This window comes from Rhamphochromis longiceps, linkage group LG1 (genome assembly GCF_057381845.1).
Source record: "Rhamphochromis longiceps isolate RC_006_pf linkage group LG1, R_longiceps_female_GT1.1, whole genome shotgun sequence".
Taxonomy (NCBI): domain Eukaryota; kingdom Metazoa; phylum Chordata; class Actinopteri; order Cichliformes; family Cichlidae; genus Rhamphochromis; species Rhamphochromis longiceps.
Genome location: NC_140557.1, coordinates 29737489 through 29757913, shown reverse-complemented (window position 1 = coordinate 29757913; position 20425 = coordinate 29737489). Strand labels below are relative to the sequence as shown.

The 20425-nt window shown below is 40.1% G+C and overlaps 1 protein-coding gene across 1 annotated transcript; it reads right to left on the bottom strand.

Annotated features, from left to right (window-relative positions):
- Positions 1-349: 349 nt before the first annotated feature.
- Positions 350-18520, bottom strand: LOC146678959 (monoacylglycerol lipase ABHD2). Its single transcript, XM_085405354.1, has 11 exons — positions 18347-18520; positions 17287-17364; positions 16412-16627; positions 13557-13732; positions 9401-9568; positions 8297-8480; positions 6518-6610; positions 5812-5913; positions 5576-5645; positions 5388-5472; positions 350-2864 (listed from the first exon to the last, which is right to left on the bottom strand). The coding sequence occupies exons 3-11, from the start codon at positions 16618-16620 to the stop codon at positions 2656-2658; spliced, it is 1296 nt and encodes a 431-aa protein (XP_085261480.1). The 5' UTR covers positions 16621-16627; positions 17287-17364; positions 18347-18520; the 3' UTR covers positions 350-2655.
- Between the last annotated feature and the right edge of the window lie 1905 nt (positions 18521-20425).

Here is a 20425-nt window from a genome sequence, read left to right as displayed (position 1 = left end):
GAGCCCGAATAAACCCAAACGTGTAATTTTAAATGAGAGCTGTGGACTACAGATGAACCATTTACTATAATCTGACTGTGGGTGGATGAGAGGATGTTTGCCAGGAAGACTGGCAGTTGTAGTTCGGTTTCCCTGACAACAGATGGCAACAGTGATTTGTTGTTTGAGCAAATGCTGGTTGACGACCGCTAGACGTGAAAAGAAAGAGGGTGTTGGCAGGCCGACTGAAACACCAAACACAATTATGTCACCAATCACATCAAGTGCAGCCTCATTTCCAATACTGTTATAAAACTGAGGGTTTCCACTCAGAAGACAGGCTGATGACCACCTGCCACAGCGTGTCTCATTTCATCTTACAGTACATTAAAAACGACTCCAATGAGACGAAAAACAAAGAAAAAAGGGTTCACTGGTGTCAGACTGGTGCTTGGTGTTGACAGATGCCCTGAGTTAAAGGAGATGAAGTTGGATAAGAGTTCCCTTTTATCCCCACATTAGCCAAGCCAGCATTGGTGAGATTAATACCTGGATGTCATAGTATTTGCTCAGAAAGGTTTAAGGCAGTTATACCTCAGAAAATAACTGATAATAAAATTTCCAAAGAGCAAAAAGAGCAACAGATCAGATTCACAATTACAGCACTTTAAATACTACTACTGGTAACCAAGCAACTATTTCTAAAGCTAAGAACAAACTTTGGAACGCCATATATAAGCTTTAATATTCAATTCTTATTATCTGATATTTATTATTACTTTACAAGCTTCGATTGATTGACATTCAGTGCTGTTATATCCTGATATGGCAAACCTTCCAGTACTCAAACACTTCTACTTATCAAATACTATCAACCAGGTATTACAACACACAAACCACGGCCTAGGAAGCCTCATAAAATGCCCTGCTGTCAGTCACTTAATCATTTCAAACCACCCTTAGCGTCTCATCACAGTGTTCAGAAGCAGGTTTTAGATCACACATTTCTTGGCTTTATATTACCTTGGAAGAAGCTTCCTTAGAGCCCTTACAACAAGGTTTGAATTTAAATCAGGTTTTGAAAAGTCCAAAGGTCCCAGTCTTGCAGTATGATTTCAACAAGAGATGTTTGCGATCTTTTTTTCAGCAGTTTGTGCAGCAACACCCTTTATTCTCAGTGCAGTCAACAAAACAAGAACTGAGATTTTCGGCAAAGTCTTTGAAATAAAAAAATATTCCCTACGGTTAAAATCCATCTTCTTTCTTGCATGCAGCATTCTCCATCTAAATTACAGTTAAACAAACACCAGAATCATACGAACAAGCCACTAAAATAAATAGCGGTTGAGCTTTGGTATCTTCAGCCCTCCTACTCGTCAAACCTCACAGCTCAGATTATTACAAATGAAAAATTTGCTTCACATCTGCTGAACTTTCCCTTTTGTAGCACCACGCTCGCCAATCAGAAGGCTAAATTTTCAACATTTCAAAGAACCACATGATCATCTGCTGGAAAATGGAAAAGCTGTACTAAGATGTTCGCACCAAACCAGGTGGGTTGAATGTTAGCCTCAGCGCAGTGGCAGTAGGACTGTTGTGTGTGCAGTAAGAGACAAATATCAGAGACTTGGCTGGACCTGCAGCTGATCAAAGGCAACAGAAAGAGTAAGGAGGGCTCAAAGACACTGACAGACAGACAACGCGGGGAACATTTGATTCATCTAACGTTTCGTTATCATCCTCGCCCCTCCGTTAATAGTTTCCATATCTGCACTTTGACAAATAAAATGAGGAAAGGGGGAAAATATTGTGGTGTACAGTATGTAAAGTGCTGGAATCAAAGTGACAGAATGCAACTGTGGGAATGTACATGGATCCCATCTGAGGGTGGGGCTCGATCCCTGGTCACGTCTGGTAAGCACCAAAAACTTTGAGTGCCAAAACTATGTGCAGGATGATGTTACGAGCTGGAAACAATGTGTACAATCCTACCTTAATACTTAATAATCTACAGTACATTTACTACAAACAGCAACGCACCCAGAGGAGCAGACATAATGGCCAAGGGCTAAGAACAGAGAATTTAAATCAGACCAACCTCACAAAGACCACCATCCTGGGTCTTTCCCTCTTGGCCTACACAGTCTCACACAGACATACTCACGCACGCACGCACACACACACAAAACGGTAACGTTTGTTAAGACAGCAGACTAGGCTATATGGCCTTGGCGGTGATAAGCAGTGAGCTTCTTACAGTTCTTCTTCGATGTAATACGAGGCTTCTTGTGTGCTCTTGTTTCTCACTCGACTACTCTAAAGTGGTGCTCTTGCTTTCCTTTAAAATGACAGCTTGACTTCATCGTCTGCCACTTTCGGCCAAAAAGAATCACTTAGCCGGGCGTCATTACTGTGTAGATGTAAAGAACCAAAATGTCCCTGCTCCGAGTCCTCGACATGGAAAAGAGCACGAAGGCAGTTAGTTCATTTTTTCACAAACTGTAAGGTGATTGTGATTACAAAGGAGGACCGGGAAAGATGGGTTGGTACTGGTGAGTCGCACAGGAGGAGAAGGCAGAGAAGAGATATCAGTTTAGAGTGTCTCCTCAGTGCAGTGTGGGGATAGTGGTGTTGGAGAAAGTGAAAGGTTAATGAACAAATGAGAGAGACAGAGGTTTATGCTTTCTCCTTTAAGCAGGAGCCCTCACTCAGGTGGTCACTTTGGCATGGTGGCTTCTGTTTCTCCCACTGACAAATGGCATTGGCGTAACCCACGATCACTTTGTCCATCCAGGTGAGAGGCTGGGGGAAGAGGACTGCACCCTCAAAGAAGCCCAGGTGGCCTCCATGAAGTGTCAGGGCAAAGATCACATTCGGCTTCTTTGCTGGAAGAGGACAAATCACACGGTAATTAGCCCTCTGTACTCTGCACAGTTTGTAATCGTCAGCATCGGAAGAACAATGTTCAACACATGCCCAGAAATGGGCTTGCAAGGGATTGTTAAGGGTGTGTTTGCACAGTCGAGCAGATAACAGTGCGATTACGTTTCTGGCCATTAGACACGATCAATATGTTACTCAGTTTGTTTGTCTGACAGCTGGCAGAAAAAAAAAAAAAACAACTTTGCTCCTTCAACCTGGAGGCAATTTTTTAATGACTTTAACAGTTGAAACAGGTTTGCCTCGACTGACAGGTCTCACAGATTGTTACACCGTCTTTTCATTGCTTGTTGTCTAATTGCTTAAATGGTCATCCAGAATGGAAAAATCTATTTTCATAGTATAAGACTCATCATTTTCCATACCTCTCTCTTAATAAAGACTGTTATGTTGACAATCTTCCAAGATCCTTACGATTACATTTGTGTCCACATACTTATGGTAAAATAATGCAACCATTAATAATTGACGAGATAGGACTCCAGGCCAAACTTTAACATTTTCCCTTAGGAGATGTGACGACCTGTTTTCTATACTCTGTCCATACAGAAAACAGTAGTTTTCACACTGACTTTACGTCATTCACAATACACGCAATATACGAACCCTGAATATCTCTGCATCTGTGCTGCCTAATAAAATATGAAGGACTGCAATTTCCTTTGCTGTTTTTTTTTTTTTTTTTGGTTGGTTATTCTGCAGTTAAAAAAATAAAAATAAAATTATATATATATATATATATATATATATATATATATATATATATATATATATATATATATATATATATATATATATATATATATATATATATATATATATATATTTTTTTTTTTTTTTAAATGTGTAATTAAAATAATAATAATAATAATGATGATAAATAAAGTCTGAAATGTAAACTAGGTCATCTCCACACACTCACTCTGCTTGCAGCATAGTGCTGCTGCAGTGAACAACTATGGTGGGGTTTCATGAAAAGGACTGGCCTGGATCTCTTTGGTCTCCTGGACTTAACTGGGTTAGTGGGGAAGCCTGCTGTAGCAGACTAGTGACTAAGATCCCACTGGGCTTTGAACACTGTGCACTATTCATGATAGCTGCTGAGTTGCCCTTGGACAACTGCGTGCTCACCCAGGACCGAGAACTGCCGCCTCACTACGAGCTGAGCGACAGGGGCCCGGAGACAAGCTTGTGGTTTAAAGATTTTTCTTAGTCCCTAAATGCATCATTTACCAAGTAATTACTGAAACACAGTTGCATCAGTTTCATGATCTTATTTTGATTAATTATATTATTCAAATATCATTGCAATAAAGAAGCACCAACTATTCTTTGTTTTCTTTAATTCACCTGTAACATTTTTGCTTGAACAGGAACAGTCTTACTTAACAGTCTGCTGAAAGCTCTTATCAAACACTTCTAGTCCGAGCTAATTCCAGCACCAGCACAGCAAGTGTATTTCTGTCAGTCTTTTGATGGTAGTCAAGCGTCTGAGCAACTATCTCACATTTTAGGTCATAGGGACAGCTAATCCACTTTTCTGTAAGTGTTGCTCTCTGGAGACATATAGGATACAGTACCATTTGCTTCCAGTAAGGACTCCTCCTACTCTCCCTCTTACACGCACGCACACACAAGCAATATTCCTTTTCCAGTAGAGTTAAAAGTGGTCAGTGAGTAAAAATAGCACAAAGTGAGAAGAATGGATGCTTGATAGACATTAAGTCATGTGTAGCCAGATTTGCCTGCTTATGTTTATTTATTATCAATCACCCTGCACCATATACGGGAGGACAGAAGGTTTTTTGGGGGGGCAGGAGACCAGTGAACCACTTAATCCAACTGGAGGAACACTGTGTTATATTTATGCGTTACAGCCGTTGCCACACAGCAGAAAACATTAGTCACAAACTGTGTGCCCCACCCTGTCCCGGTTGGGGTTGGATGCCAGCTCATCATAGGCCTGCTTAAGGCTGCAGACATGTTTTTGTTTGTTTGTTTTTTTAAAACTACTGAGATTCAACTGAGGCCAGTCTTTAAGACATTAACAGCTTTTTGTATCAACCTGAAGGAGAATTGTTTTCCAGCATTTTTAGAACTGTGGAAAATATAGGTGTTACTAATAATCTACAGTGAGTTATTTAAAGTTACATAATACTACAGTGGAAGCAATATTCAAAGAAATTGAACCCACCCTTTTCTTTATTTTTTAATTTCTTTTTATTTTGAGCAGGAAGGTCCAGGTGGGGTTTTTTTGTTTGTTTTTTATTCAACACGTAATTTTACAGCAGGATTCTTATTTAAGGTCAGGAGCTTGATTTTTTTGATGCTACTGCAGCCACGCTATGACAGCAAGTTGATCCTGATCTGCACGGACCATTTAACTGCAACTCTGCCATCTAGTTGATAAGGTGATAAAAAAATATTTTAGTGCAGCTGCTGTTGCTATGCAACATGTTGGCAATTACCTGCTAGCGTGCGAGGGATGGTGAGCAATGAGTCATGAACCAGAGGATCATCCGCAGAGTTCACTAACAGCAGTGGCACATTGACCTGGAAATTTAAGAACAAAATGCCATCCATCAAAAAAAATACACAAACAGACCAAAAAAGAGAAAGATGGCATTTGTGAGTCGTATGCAAAAGCAGTTCTTACATTGTGAATATAATGTACACAACTCTCTTTCTCATAGTACTCTTTGAGAGACCGGTGGCCGTGGAATTTTCTGTTGAAACCCAAAAAGATCAGGTATTATTATTCAGTCCCTAACCCTTAGAGGGGTTTGATAGAAATGACAAGAATATCTGATATTTTTCAGATTCTAAGCACTGACAAAAAGTATCACCAGGAGCATCAAGAACATGGAAGAGCTGCAGTTTACTAGAACACACCTCATGATGTTGTCGTCAATCTGCATGAGAGATGTTGCTGTGTACAACCGACTTAGATCAGCATCAATCATTTTGAGCGAATGTCCTCCAAACAGACTGTGCCTGTAACATACAAACATTAACATGAACACAAGTAATTTTAAAAATCAATTAGTTCACAGTCATAACTGTCAGCTATGTACCAACTATTCCCTCTATTACACAGAGTGACAACGAAGACCAAGAATGGTAAGAACTATTCATTTATTTGCAGATTAGCATTTAAAAAGTTACTTTAGATGTTCTTTTTAGTAGGCTAGTGGCTCATTTAGTGGCTTTTTTAATTTTATTTTACATTTTTACTTAGTTTTGAGTAGTTTATAGTTGGCTTTATTTATTTTATGGGCACCTTAGCATGTTATAGGTAGGTAGGGCAAGAGCAAGAGAGGCAAGAGGAAGGTACCATTTCAGGCAGTTCAACCTACTCAGATCTGTGAAAATGATCATTGCTCAAATGAACCCACCATGGCTGTGGGTAATCTACAATTTCATTTATAGGGAAATTAGGAGGTTAGATTACTGACTGGGTTGTCTGATGAAATCACTGTCTTTGGCAAACACCATAAAATTTTCTCCCCAAACACTAAACATGTCAATTAAACTTTTCAGTGATTGGAAACAGAAGGCACACAATGTACTAAAATTTATAGCTGGGCAACAGTGGTACCTGTGTGAGAGAATGATTTTCTTCATGTTGTCGGCCATGAGAAAGTTATAAAAGCGCCTGAACTGATCCCACTGCAGGAATGTTTCCTGGGCCCTGAGAGAGAGAGGGGAAGGCAAACACACAGGAAGTTAGCTTTGTACAGACTGTCTGCAATCTAAACAATACATTGAATGTCCTGTGTCTACTAATCCACTAACACAAAGAGTCACACTGGTTGAGAGTAGCAATGGTGTCAGGCATCAATATGCAGCTCACTGACAGTGACAAGGTGACTCAAAACAAGAGCTCAAGAAAAACAGGTTCAGCAGCTAACTGCTGATTACAAAAAACAAAAACGAAAAAGGTTTCTTTTTTTGTGGCTTTTTCATACAATAAGGCCATAATATTAAATGTGTGTTATTGTAAGAAGAACATACATCGATCAGCCGCAACATTAAACCAGTAGGCAATAGTGAAAAACATTGATCACTCATTCCACTGCAAGCCTTGGGTCCTGGTATTCATGCGGTTGACACTACAATATGTACTGTGCCACCCACCTAAACATTGTTGTAGCCCAAGCACAACCCACTTGAGGCTACGATACTCTTCGATGGTAGTGGCCTCCCCAGCAGGTTAATGCACCCCGCCATATCGCAAAAACTTCCCAGGAATTGCTCGAGGAACCCCGAAAAAACAGAGCCAGCCTCCAAATTCTCAATCCGATTGAGCATCAGTCTGATGCTAACAAACGAGCCCGATCCACAAAGGCCTACCCCGAACCCGCAAAGCCCAAAGGATCCAATGCCGGGTGCCAGACACCACAGGACACGCCAAGGGGTCCCATGTCCATGCCCCGACAGGTCAGAGCTGTTGGGCGGCACAAAGGGAACCTACAGAATATTAGGCAGGTGTTTTTAATGTTGTGGCTGATTACTGTACAGCTTCAGCTCTCGAGGTACACTGACAGGAGGGCCAGCTTAAATTTTGGAAACAGATTTTAAATTAAAATTTTTATTTTTATTTTTTAAAAGAAAAAAGAAAAACTGCAAAGCCAATTTGACAGACGGCCAGTCTCGACACACACCCATCCCCTGCTGTCCACACTGAAACTTTAATAGACCCGGCCTGTCAAGTCTGCCAAGAGATGCTGTCTGCATTTAAAAACACAGAATCTGACAAGAACACAGAGTGCAGACACTAAAAAGACATATACATCATAATCTATTTGTAAATATTGTACTTTCAATACATTTATCTGGTTACTAGTTACTTTAAAAAGTAAGGTTTTATTGTTTTTTAAAATCAAACTATTAACTGATTGAAAGACAAATGACTAATTGACACTAGTCATTAGCTGGTAGGACTTCTACTCCTGTACTTCAGCAAAGAGCCATTGATAATGCCCAACATTATCAATGGTCCTGTAGACATTCAGAGTAAACTGTGGTAGGTGAATGAAGGGATCAGACAGGTCCTCAAACAGGTTTTTAAATGTGTCTCATTTCTTACATTTTGGGAGAAAAAAATTTTTTTTTTTTAAGTGGCAACTTTACCAAATTGGTGCAATCCATCAATAATTATGGTAAAAGGAAGAGCAGAAAGGGTAACCAGCTGACTGGAGCCGCTTTGCAGACTCATGGATAAACATGTGATTATATTATGCAAGCGCTATTCATTTTGTAGAATTATTCTGAGCTTCATTTATATTTAGAAATGTGAGCACATCAGTGTTAGTATTACAAAGCCGGTTTGACAAAACAATGCATGTAATTAAGAAATGAGACCACAGCAACCCACCTCAGCGCGCTGTACCCCTGACAAACGCTGACGCAGCACAGCACTCGCTCCTGGTTAGCCTTGTTCTCCCCCAGGAACTTACAAACGATGTTTCCACCCAGACTGAAGCCCACAACAATGAGCTGAGTGTTAGGGTATGCCCGCTTAATGTAGCCAACCATGGATGCAAATTCCCATGTGCATCCTGTAAAATGAAACAGTATAGTGCTATAATCAAAACACAGAAACATACTTTATTCTACTCGGCACTTCTGGCTGAAGATTTCTTTAATTCAGGGTATCAGATTTGAGTGTCTAAGATCTTTTAAACAGCACAGGTCTCATCATGCCCATAAAAAAGCCTTACATTCTTCTTTTTCCATAATTTACCGTTTACCCTGAAATAATGCTGTACAAGCAGGGCAAAAAAAAAAAAAAAAAAAAAAAAAAAAAAAAAAAAAAAAAAAAAAAAAAAAAGGATAAGCTGTTCGTAAGTGCACACTTTCACCAGAAATGCTTTAAACTAATACCTTCACTGTGCTCACCCCTTTTAATGGATTTTGGAGAGGATAGGTTAAGCCTAAACCACAACAGACAATTGGATGAGAGCAGCAGGCTGAGCCAAAAGCGATGACACAGCATTACTGACAGGACTGAATTCTTTTTATCATTGCAAATAATGGTTTTCATTCTTAGATAGACCTCTGATGAAAAACTGACTGGTGTTTAACAGGGGTTCAGAAATTATTAGGGGTGGGGGGATGAGTCATCACTAGACTAGCTCTGCATGATTCACAGTCCTCTACTACGGCCTTTAGGCAGCCCATTTCATTTTTTCAAGCCCCTTTCCTCACTTTCTTCTCATTAGCTGCCCCTCACTGTCATCCACAAACAGATGCAGGCCTTATGAGCCTTGTTTGCTTACACCATATGTAATCAGTGCCAAACTGATACCACCTAAGCAGCATACAAGTAGAAAACTTTTGGTCCACAGACATAAATTGTATATAACATTTGAAACTGAACATTTACAATATAAACATTCAACAATGACAAAAAATTATATGAAACACATTTTTTCAAAAGCCAAATAGGTACTATTTTGAGTTGGCTCACTGGTCTTACCATAAGTGAACATGCGTGGAGAGGTAAGCTCGATGTTGGGAAGAGCTCCGAGGTGATTCAGCACAGCACAACGATAACCATCCTTCTGTGCATAATCCACAAAGGTCCGGATGTAGTGCTTCTCACTATGGTTACCGATACCGGGGCATATCACCATGGTGATGTCATCTGGTTGAACAGGCAGATGGAGCAGGGCAATATTTGCAAGTGAGAAAAATGTAAGCAAAGATAAAGAAAGGAGAGTGTTACTCTCCTAAACAGCAGATCATCATAACAAAAGGAGCAAGGCAAAGCCCGGCAGCCAATCCAAGATAAAGGATAAGGCTGTCAATTATAGCTTTTCCAAACACAGTGGAAATAGCAACACTACTTTTGTCGGGAGTAAAATGTCATGTGAGGCTCAAGCTTTTTGAGAGGACTAATAGATCCAAGTTAATTTGATTGGATAAGCTCAAGCCTTCAGAGAAACATATGCATCTTTTAAAGGGTCCCCCCACAACTGAATTACACACATCTTATGCGTGATTTAAAAGAACAATAATGCAGCAAAGTCTCTTTAGTAGCTGACTTGCAAGGCCTGGCACAAATAACCAAAGTTGGACATGACACCACTGACAACGAATTTCTTTATTCTCCAAACATCAAACTTGTTTTATTTAGCCATATGTTCTATATAAAAACTCCCAGGGGCCAAAGTTTCTTGTGATACCCTCTAACTATTCTTGACCCTCGAATCGAATAATGAAGAAATTTATCAGGAACAACAAAATGGGAGAAACCTCAAGAAGATCAGCAGAGAAGGGATAAATGGTAAATGGCCTGTATTTATATAGCGCTTTTCTAGTCCCTAAGGACCCCAAAGCGCTTTACATATCCAGTCATCCACCCATTCACACACACATTCACACACTGGTGATGGCAAGCTACATTGTAGCCACAGCCACCCTGGGGCGCACTGACAGAGGCGAGGCTGCCGGACACTGGCGCCACCGGGCCCTCTGACCACCACCAGTAGGCAACGGGTGAAGTGTCTTGCCCAAGGACACAACGACCGAGACTGTCCAAGCCGGGGCTCGAACCGGCAACCTTCCGATTACAAGGCGAACTCCTAACTCTTGAGCCACGATCGCCCCACACCCCAGATCCCTCGTCCAGGACTGACAAACACTCATTAGGTGTGGCATGAACGGACTAGACAGAAGTAGCAGTAGTAGAATTACAATGTAAAGCAACAGAATTACAGTATGAAACTAAGAACTACAATATATTAGATTTTAATGTTTGTCATGACAGTAAAGATCCAACTACGCAATGTACAGGGGCAAGAAAAAGTGTTCACCCTTGTAAAGCATCACGTAAAAATTCACACAGTAGAGCTGGACAAAATATCAGAACCCAAGGTCGATTACTTCAACAAAACTTGCATTCAACAAATGAAACCTCACTGAAGATTTGAGTTAGCCCACACCTCCAATGCTGTGAAATGATCTTAGGAGAGCTGTCCACCCCTGGCATCCCAAGAATGGCTGAGCTCAGGCAGTGCTGTATATTGTGCTCATCCATAGCTGTGATGAATGTGCTTTCTCTTGCCCCTGTTCTATACAACTGCATAAAAATGTTGGTTAATAAGAAGTAGGGCTGCCACGATTTGTCGACTAGTCACGATTACGTCGACTATCAAAATCGTCGACGACTGATTTAATAGTCGACGTGTCGTTTGAAGCTTTGTAAGATCGCAAAAGACGCAGGAATAATAGCAGGATTTAAGAGTGTAATAACGGACTGAAACAGAAGATGGCAGCACAGCATGTACAAGGATGCCAGCTGCCGTTAAACCCCGAAGAAGAAGAAGCAGCTGTGTCCCAGAATTCATAGCGCGGCCCAGCTTAGTTTCCAACAATGGCGGTAGCTAGTTAGTTTTAATATTACTCTTATTATTCTTTCTGGGTCACAAAATAAACGTTTAACATATTTTCAGGCGAGAATGTAGCTGTGTAAACCTCAAATATCGGCTCAGTTTATCAGGACACCACATATTTTCAAAAGCGCTCCGACGTTTTCGGAGACGTCTGTTACCCACTAGCTCGATAGCTAGCCGGGGGCTAGGTCACTAGCGCCGTGAGAACACCGGACTCCCGGCAAATTGTTTTCAAACCCACCGCCGTCTTTCGCGACTCAGGTTAAATATATATGAGTCACTTAGATAAATTAAAAATGTTGTTGTTTGGCTTTTTTTTTTTTTTTTTTTTTTTTTGTATTTTATTTGTTCCTGAGTAAATCGGTTTGGCTGAGATTAAAGTTATAGTTTTTACACAGCTGAATAAACGTCAAGCAGACAGCTGATTATCAGAAGTGTGAGATGCTGGAGAATATACTCCGGTGTCCTGTTATATTTTAGATAGCAAGGAGTTTATTAAACTTTACCGAAACAATCTGCAAATTTCATTAAAATTGAATAAACTATCATCTTGTCTTTATTTTTAGTTAGCACCTTAAAAGCTTAAAGCTGTAAGCTAATGATAGTTATATAAGAGCAGATGCTGCTGGTGCAATAAGCTGTAGTTTTACGTCCAGTGGATGATGATCTGATTAGTCGACTAATCGCATAAATAATCGGTGACTAGTCGATAGGGCTGATATATCGCATTTGCGATAATATCGCGACATGATCAAGTGCAATTTTCTAACCGCAAAGGCTGCGATTATACTCTGGACATGTCCAAATTCATGGGCTGCATCCTCCTGAGGCCGCATTTGTAGACCGATTACGTCACAGCGACGTGCCGAAGGCTGTCCAAATTACTACCATATCCCAGAATTCATAGCGCGGCCCAGCCAAACTCCAGTTTCCAGCAATGGCGGCCGCTACTAAGTTTTAAAATTACTCATACTAATCTTTCTGGGTCACAAAATAAACTTTTAACATATTTTCAGGTGAGAAAGTAGTTGTGTAAACATCAAATATCTGCTCGGTTTATCAAGATATCCCATATTTGCAAAAGTGCTTCGACGTTTTCAGAGGCGTCTGCTACCCACCAGCTCGACAGCTAGCCGGGAGCTCGAGGGTTACTGATGCGGCCGAGAACGGAACAACTCCCGGCACATCATTTTCAGATCACCGCGGAGTTTCGCTGCTCGGGTTAAACGTAATATATAAGTCACTTAGACAACCTAAAAATGTTATTGTTGGGCTTTTTTCAGTGTTTTGTTTGTTCGTGAGTAAATCGGTTTGGCTGAGATTAAAGTTATTAGATTAGATAAAATAAAACTTTATTAATCCCCCGGGTGGGTTCCTCCTTGGTTTTCACACAGCTGACTAAACGTCAAACAGAAAACTTATTAAACAGAAGTATGAGACAGTCGAGAATTTACGCCAGTGTCTGGTTATATTTTAGATAGCAAGAAGCAGACGGCCGAGTTTAATAAACTCCACCGAGACAGCGGTGACGCTAATCAGAAGGCTAGACCGTCCAATTTCACGCCTTTAAATTTTAAAGGCGTGTTTGTGTGTGTGTTTATACAATTGCTATTATGTTTGCACTTTATGTGTAATGTTACTGACTGTAAAGATCAGTAAGATGTGTGTATTTTTTATTTATTAGTTTTATTTATTTAATATTATTTTTTAATTGAATGACTGTCTAGTAGTTCACAGATGTCGAAAAACTGAGTGTGGTAAAGCCACTGATTTTTTTTATGTATATTTCTGCAATCTGCACATTGTACTGACTTTCATTTTAATGTTTACACCAGGGTTCCTTGTCAGCACTTTATGCTCAGATGTTTGTAAGCTAAAAATAAACTATTGTGTATGTTCAAATATACTGTTGTAATTGAAGAAGTTAAATAAAAATGTCAGTCATCAATTCATGCATCACCTCATGTCATCATAACAGAGGTCTGTCTTCCAGGAAAGAACAGTTTAAAATTAATGTAATATAGTATTGGCCATACTATATGATGTATTGCTTGTCTTTGTTTAATAATACAGAAGACAAAGACCTTAAAAAATAATCGCATATCGCATCGCAATCTTGGGGCAAAAAAAAATCGCAATTAGATTATTTTCCATAATCGTTCAGCCCTACTAGTCGACTATCAAAATAATCGTTTGTGGCAGCCCTAATAAGAAGCAGATCCTGATCAAATGCATCACCTCCTGTCCGATGATCCCCCAGCGGCTCGAAGAGGTCGAAGGTCGCAGTCGCCCCATCCTGCATGGGCAAATATTTTCTGATTCCACTAGGGTGAGGCGAGCTCACCCGACCAAGTTTACCATACAGTGCCGTCTGGAGGTGACCACTCTTACCCCACAGTAATGGAGGAATGTACCTGGAAAACACAAAATTGCATTCCTTTGTTAAATTTGGTCTCGAAATATGAGCCCTCAGCCTAATGGACAGTACAAGGGCAGGGCAAATGCTCAGACACAAGATCAACACAGTGTTATCTGAAGCACATGCCTTTTGCATTTCTGGTTTATGACAGAGTTTCAAGCACAGAGTTTGCACACAAAGTCACATCTCTTTTCAAGACATTTAAAGATTGCTACGTGGACCCAACAGACAGCAACGTTTCACTAGTGTGTAGCTATGTTTTGTAAAGTTATTCGCAGAACCAGCGCTTGTATTCCAGTGACACTTCTGTAGGAGTTAACTGTAGGAGTGGAGTCTTTAGCTTATGTAACATTCCTTTGAGACACCGGGCATTATCATGAATCACTATCACATTTCCACACCGAGAGCAAAATAGTGTGAACTAACACAGAGAAACGTCTTCAACTTGCCACTGCAACTATTTCATCACATATTATAGGTAAAATATTAGGTTTAAAATCACGACAGTGGCGACAGGAACAGATAAAACACAGTGCTTTTCATATAATGCTTCAGCCGTTTAAATGGGATTGGCTGACATAAAAGTATTATTCAATATGGAAGATTTTGAAGTGACTCAGGAAGATATTTAGGAACATTTGAGTTAAAGACAGGCTAGATCTCCAAACGCAGCGTTTCGACAGTGATAACTATATTGGTTGAGTGCTTGTTAATAACACTTTAGTGAGCATTCAAGGCACTCTCTCACTTCTTCAGCTATATAAAAGGCTGTGTGGAATAGTTTCGTGACAAAACTCGGTAGCGAGCTATATCGGATAAACAAGACCAGCATAACTCTGAAGCACAGCTGCAGTGTGGACACTAGCTGTGTGTACAGCACAGCCCAAAACACGACGACAGTCAGCGACTGCCGAGAGTCGAGGCTTCAGTTACATCAACAGTTGCACAAGCTCTTTAACCTTATGTTTCCTCAACTCTTACAGTGGCTCTAACAATTACTTAATTAACAAATACAGTCTTACATAAGAGAATTATCTACCACAAAACCGACTATTGCCATTTAGTGATAATGTGATCGCCTCCAGGGTGCACTGTAGTTAAAGTTTTACCACATGGTTCTAGAAGGTACTCTGCTGGCTTAATCCATGGCTACAGGAAGAGGATGACCTCACTGTTATAATGTGGACAGGAAGCGCGACACCAGAGTAGCTGAGTTCATCAAGACAATAAAAAATAAAAATAATGCTGTTATCAGTTTTCCTTTGCTTTTAACTGATAAAGTTTGAGAAATCCTTTTTAATAATTCTATATCAAATGTAACAGGCTCCAATCTCTCTTTGAATTGGGATAACTAGTGTAACCTTCTTGGGGTATGTACAGTGACTGTGCTATTGTCCTTTGTAGCTATTAGATAACAGAAAAAAGGAACTGGATGTGTCTGTGTGGCTTGATAAAACAAAGACCCGAAGTCCTGGTCAAAGTCCAAAATGACTCATGTCATTTATGGTAATTGTATTAATCTGCATGCTATCAGTCTTTACGTTCATTGGGCTTTTTTTTCTTTTCTATACACCACATACTGTCAGATGCTAGCGACACACACACATTCACACACACGTATAATACTGGCCAATAGGAAAACAAGCTCTACAATGTTTTGCAATATCCTGGACAATCACCTGAAGCAAATCAGACTGCGACTTCTGCCAAATAATGAAATAATAAATAGCACGCTCTGTCATTTTGCATGTTATCCTAAACCCTATTCAACTGTCTCCAAACACAGCCAAACAAAAAGGCTGTTCACCTCACATCACCCCTCTTATACTTTCCACTGTGCGATCGATTTATTATGCAACAACACAGGATGTCACGAGTTACAAACGTGACTTCACAAAAATGAAGATAAAAACATCTCTGCTAAACTACACACTGGGACAGACATCTTCCTATTCTAAGCATAGAGCATACGGCTGTTCAGGAGGGAATAATAACAAACTAGACACAGATGTAAGCATCAGTGCGGCCTTATGATTCAATGACCCTGCAGCTGAAAGGCAAAGGGCTCAGTAACCATCCGTTATGTAAGCTGACACTCGAGGGTGCTTCGAGAGATTCGCCCTACAAAGCTGAAAGTTCCTGTCGAGTGTCAAAGCAAGAGGTGGAGAGATGCTCACTAAGGAAACACAACTGAGTATACAATTCCCACTCAAGGGAGTGTGTTTCCAGCAAAATTACAGGAAGTTTGAGGCATAACCTGGTTTAAAGCTCACAGCAAAGCCTTGTTCTGTTATGGTCCAAGAACGACTGCTTTGCGTCAGTTATTATGAGCTCAGATGAAACATTCAAATTATAGCAGTCATCATAGTTACCCTGAATGTGAGACCAGCATCATCATGAATGCAAATCCTCTTACCCTGCAGTGAATGAGCCTTTATTTATAATGCAAGTGCAACAAACTCCGTGCACCTTTGAGATAACCCCAAAAATACAGACTCATGTTTAATTCATGCAAGAGCCAACAGGAAGGCTGTGGTACAGACGTGTGGCACACTTAGGAGCACTGACGATAGCTGGGACCGCCGCCAGACAAACCGCTACCTTCACTGCTGCTGCACCGTTGCCATGGCAACCTCCAAAGAGACATGCACAGAGAGAAAGGAAAGCAACTCACTCTTTGGTCAACTGAGAGCAGGACTTGAGGAGGAAGCGGTTGACAGCAGTGTCCTGGTAGATGAGGTCCGGGGGTGCTGTGGGGCTCTTGAGGTTCAAGCAGCGGACAATGATGTAAAGCACCGTGGCCACCGCCGCCAGCTTCATGCCATCAAACATTGCTGGCATCTCGGGAGAGATGGTGTGCACGTCGGATTCGTGGGCGCTCATGATTATTCTAGAAAACAAAAGCAGCCAATAAATGCAGAACTCCATTTTTAAACTGAATTTTAATATAAAAAGACATCGCTTGTACAAGTCAATGTTTTTTTTCCCCAGTTCTAGGGATTAACAATGGACTTTAAAGAAATAAATTAATTAAATATTCCCGAGGTGTCCTGCAGCAACACATCTGTGGGAATATAAACTCAAAGGAACTCAGATAAAGCAGAGTCAGATAAGACAAACCTGGTTATTTAATACACTCCCTGTAATTACATTACAGCTTAAACTGTGCCAATAGGAAGCCTTGCTGCATAGAAGATAGAGGTGCTGACAATGCTTTAAATAAATCATTACATATAGCAGACACGGTGAATCCTGACTAGCATTTCTCCCAATGTAATGTGCCAGCACAAATTTACATTTTAGCAGATTTATTAAATGTATTAATGTTCACAGCTAATAAAGTCTCCACAGGTGTGAAATTATAGGTAAACAAACAGAAACTATAAAGGGCACAGAAGAGGCTCAATGCCTTCTATTGCAAAGAAAAAAGGAAGTTCTGATCACTGATGTGCAACGCAAATGTTTGTGTGATGTTACCAGGCAGCCACATCAAACTGACATAAACAGAAACAGTCATAACTGAAAGCTAAAATAAACTAATATACTTACATTTTATGTTCAAGTTTGCCTCCAATGAAAATTCGTTTCAAAAGGTCCAAAGAAATGTGAAGTCACAGTGATGTGGTCCTGAAAAGCACATAAAGCAAAACACACACAAAGACCTTCACTGTACAGTATCAGAAAGTTATCTTTTTTCCTTAAACAGAAGTTTCATCTAAAATTAAGTAAGAATAATGACACCACTTAATTTGCATGGTAAGTAACTGCTGAACGATTACACATCCTCTTTTTTTAAGTTTCATGAATCTAAATATTTTAGTTTTGACTGGTGTCCTAAGCTCTTTCAGACACCTGTCGGCTGTACTTATTTTCTAGCATGTTCCTGTTGCCATAACCAAGACTGTCAATATCAGACAGGAAGTTATAACGCTGCCTCCAGAAAACCTAAATGTAACACTTACGAAAAGTCGGCCTCAGACTTATTAGACCTTATTAAAAAGTAAGGCAATTAAACAGCCATCACGTGTAAACAAACTTAACACCAAAAGGCGTGTAAAAATAGCTTCAAAAATAACCCCACTAATACCCGTGTCTTTCACTGGAAACCAATCCAAAGAGTATATCTGACACATTAATACAACTAATGCCAAGAGACGGGGTGTAAACAGCTTTAATTTTACTCTCTGGTCTTTGTCACGACTCACAACAATCCTGAGACGCACCTTAACAGCCACAAGGGCACACAGATTCCATCAAGTAGCTAACCCAGTGAGAAACGTGGGCTTTTCTGGACGATAAAAGCTTTCTAAGAGCAGGCCAACGGTCCTCCTCCCATACTCTCGATCCTGAAAATGAAAACCGTGTCGCCTTTTGGACGAATTAGCTACCCACCCACCAGAATTTGCCGCAGTAGCTCCACATTAAGACCCCGCTTCGCCTTGCCCCTTCCCTAGCCGTAGTTTGATATCGTTTTAGTCCTTAAAAAAAGCAGCGGAGCATACATGTTTTTAACGGCCTTCATTTCTACCGCTAATAATCGATTTAATGTTGCAGCATCACTTGAGGACCAAACCGGACATAGCAACAGTCGCATCTCCAGCGTACTTACCTCAGCAGGAAAACTGTGGGTCAGTTGCTTGCTTCTTAAAAGCGGCAGGCCTTATTTATGTTCGCAGGTTTTCTTTTGTTTAACGTGTCTATAAAAGCATGACAGCCTGATGTCCAGCTCGCCCTCACAGAGCCGAAGATAGCTGAAGTAGCGACTGCAGCGATGGGATCCCACTTCCTAGAAGAATCTGTCATTTGCATAACGAAGCCCCCATTGGATAAAATTGCGATGACGTTTTAAGGCCAATAACTTTCCACGCCCCTTCAGCGGTGTAATTTTCCACATTACACTACTGGTGGTTTATATATGTCCTACATATTAGCCTAAATACGCGTTCGGACATCTCTATCAATATTTGACCTCTTTATATGATTTTCTGAGGAGATACATCTCTGCTAAGAGTATCTGACACACAGCCAATACCGTCCCTCCCGAACGTGATAAAAACGTGAACTGAAACCGTTATATAAAGTTTCTTCTGCGCATGTCTCGGTCTATTAGCAACATTAGCATTTAGCTGTTGTTGACAGCTAAATGATGTCAGCGGATAGCGGATAACTTTGGGTTACTCGTTCTCTAGTTCTACCAGTATTAGCAACGTGAATATTTATTTTCAGGAAATTTGTTATTCTATAATTTAACTACTTAATTCCCATTTATTCTGTGATGGTTATTACAGCATCCCCTCAGCTGTCACGCCCACCTTTGCACCTTTTTGTATCGTGAAGCTTTAAGCATTCGACAAGCTGTAGCCTATATAACGTAAGCGTAAAATTCACAACAACACATTAGGCTGAAATACAACTATACACATTACATTTAATTGTATTTCAGGTAAACACGGGGGATGATAGACCTAAATGACCAGGCTTCTATTTACAGGTCAAGCCCTCGTCATAGATACGCTGAAGGTCAGTGTGACAGGACAACATAACATTCCCTGTCAAAGAGCCTATGAAAAAGATAATTATCAGGAGGACATGTTAGGTGATTGGAAGATCTAGAATGGTCATTTTTTGCTTGCCAATTAAACACAGCCAGTCTACAACTTTTAATAGCTTTAATTTATCACTTTGAATCACTACAACTCCCATGCCTTCGCTTTAAATTACACCTGTACTGCGCTATATATATAACATAATGTGTCGTACTTTAACACAATTTCTTCTAAAATTCACTATAAAGCATAGATTGTCTGCATTTACAAGATGCTATTTATATTTGCTTATGCAAAGTTATATATTTGTGTTATTGATCGGATCTTTGGGATTACGAGTCTAAATGAGTCCAGATAATTTCATAATATTAATAAGATTAATGTCCCCACTGCAATTGCAGCTTGATATCCACTAGATGGAGACAGAGTTTAATCTCCTTGTGGCGTCTATTAATTTGGCAGGCAACCGAAAGAGGCACTGGCTTTAATGTAGTTTGTCACTTTAGTTTTAAGTACCCTTAGTATTAAGTACTACTTAAAAATAAATAATGGCTATTATATATTTGGTAATAATCAGATCTGGATCAGTTTGATTTCTGCAGTGTGACTGCTCTGCCACCAAACAGTCGAGTTTTCCCACGAGGATTTAATTTAGACTTGTTAAATCCCTTGTTAAATCCCTCCGTTTCTTTTATGTTGGGGGAAACAAAAGATCCTGTCAGCAAAATGTTCCAACTGCATGTTTACATGTAATTTTACAGTACTGTGCAAAAGTCTTGGGCCCTCCCTAATTTCTTCACATTTTTCTGGGAAAATTAGAAATATCTTCCAACTGGTTTATTGAAACATTTTCAAAGATACATGGAAATACAGTATACAAGGCAAAAACTGGAATATGTACAATTCTAACCAGCTTGAAAGTTTATATATGTTATGATCATCTTTGTTCTTCAACACAGCCTGAACACTCTCCAGAAATACGTCACCAGGCTTCTTTAAGGACATTCAAAGCTCTTCTTTGGATTGTTTACTACATTTTGTAATTTATAGCTTTTCAGTAATTGCTGATTTGGTACAAAAATGCTGTCAAATTGTGCTATCTTTGGTTAGATTCAGCTAAAGAAATAGGAAGCAGGCTGCTA

Coding starts and splice junctions, on each gene's coding strand:
- LOC146678959 (XM_085405354.1), bottom strand. CDS start 16,620: ATGAGCGCCCACGAATCCGACGTGCACACCATCTCTCCCGAGATGCCA. Junction 5,914..6,517: donor AAAATCATTCTCTCACACAG/GTACCACTGTTG, acceptor TGTATGTTACAG/GCACAGTCTGTTTGGAGGAC. Junction 5,473..5,575: donor GTGTACATTATATTCACAAT/GTAAGAACTGCT, acceptor TTAAATTTCCAG/GTCAATGTGCCACTGCTGTT.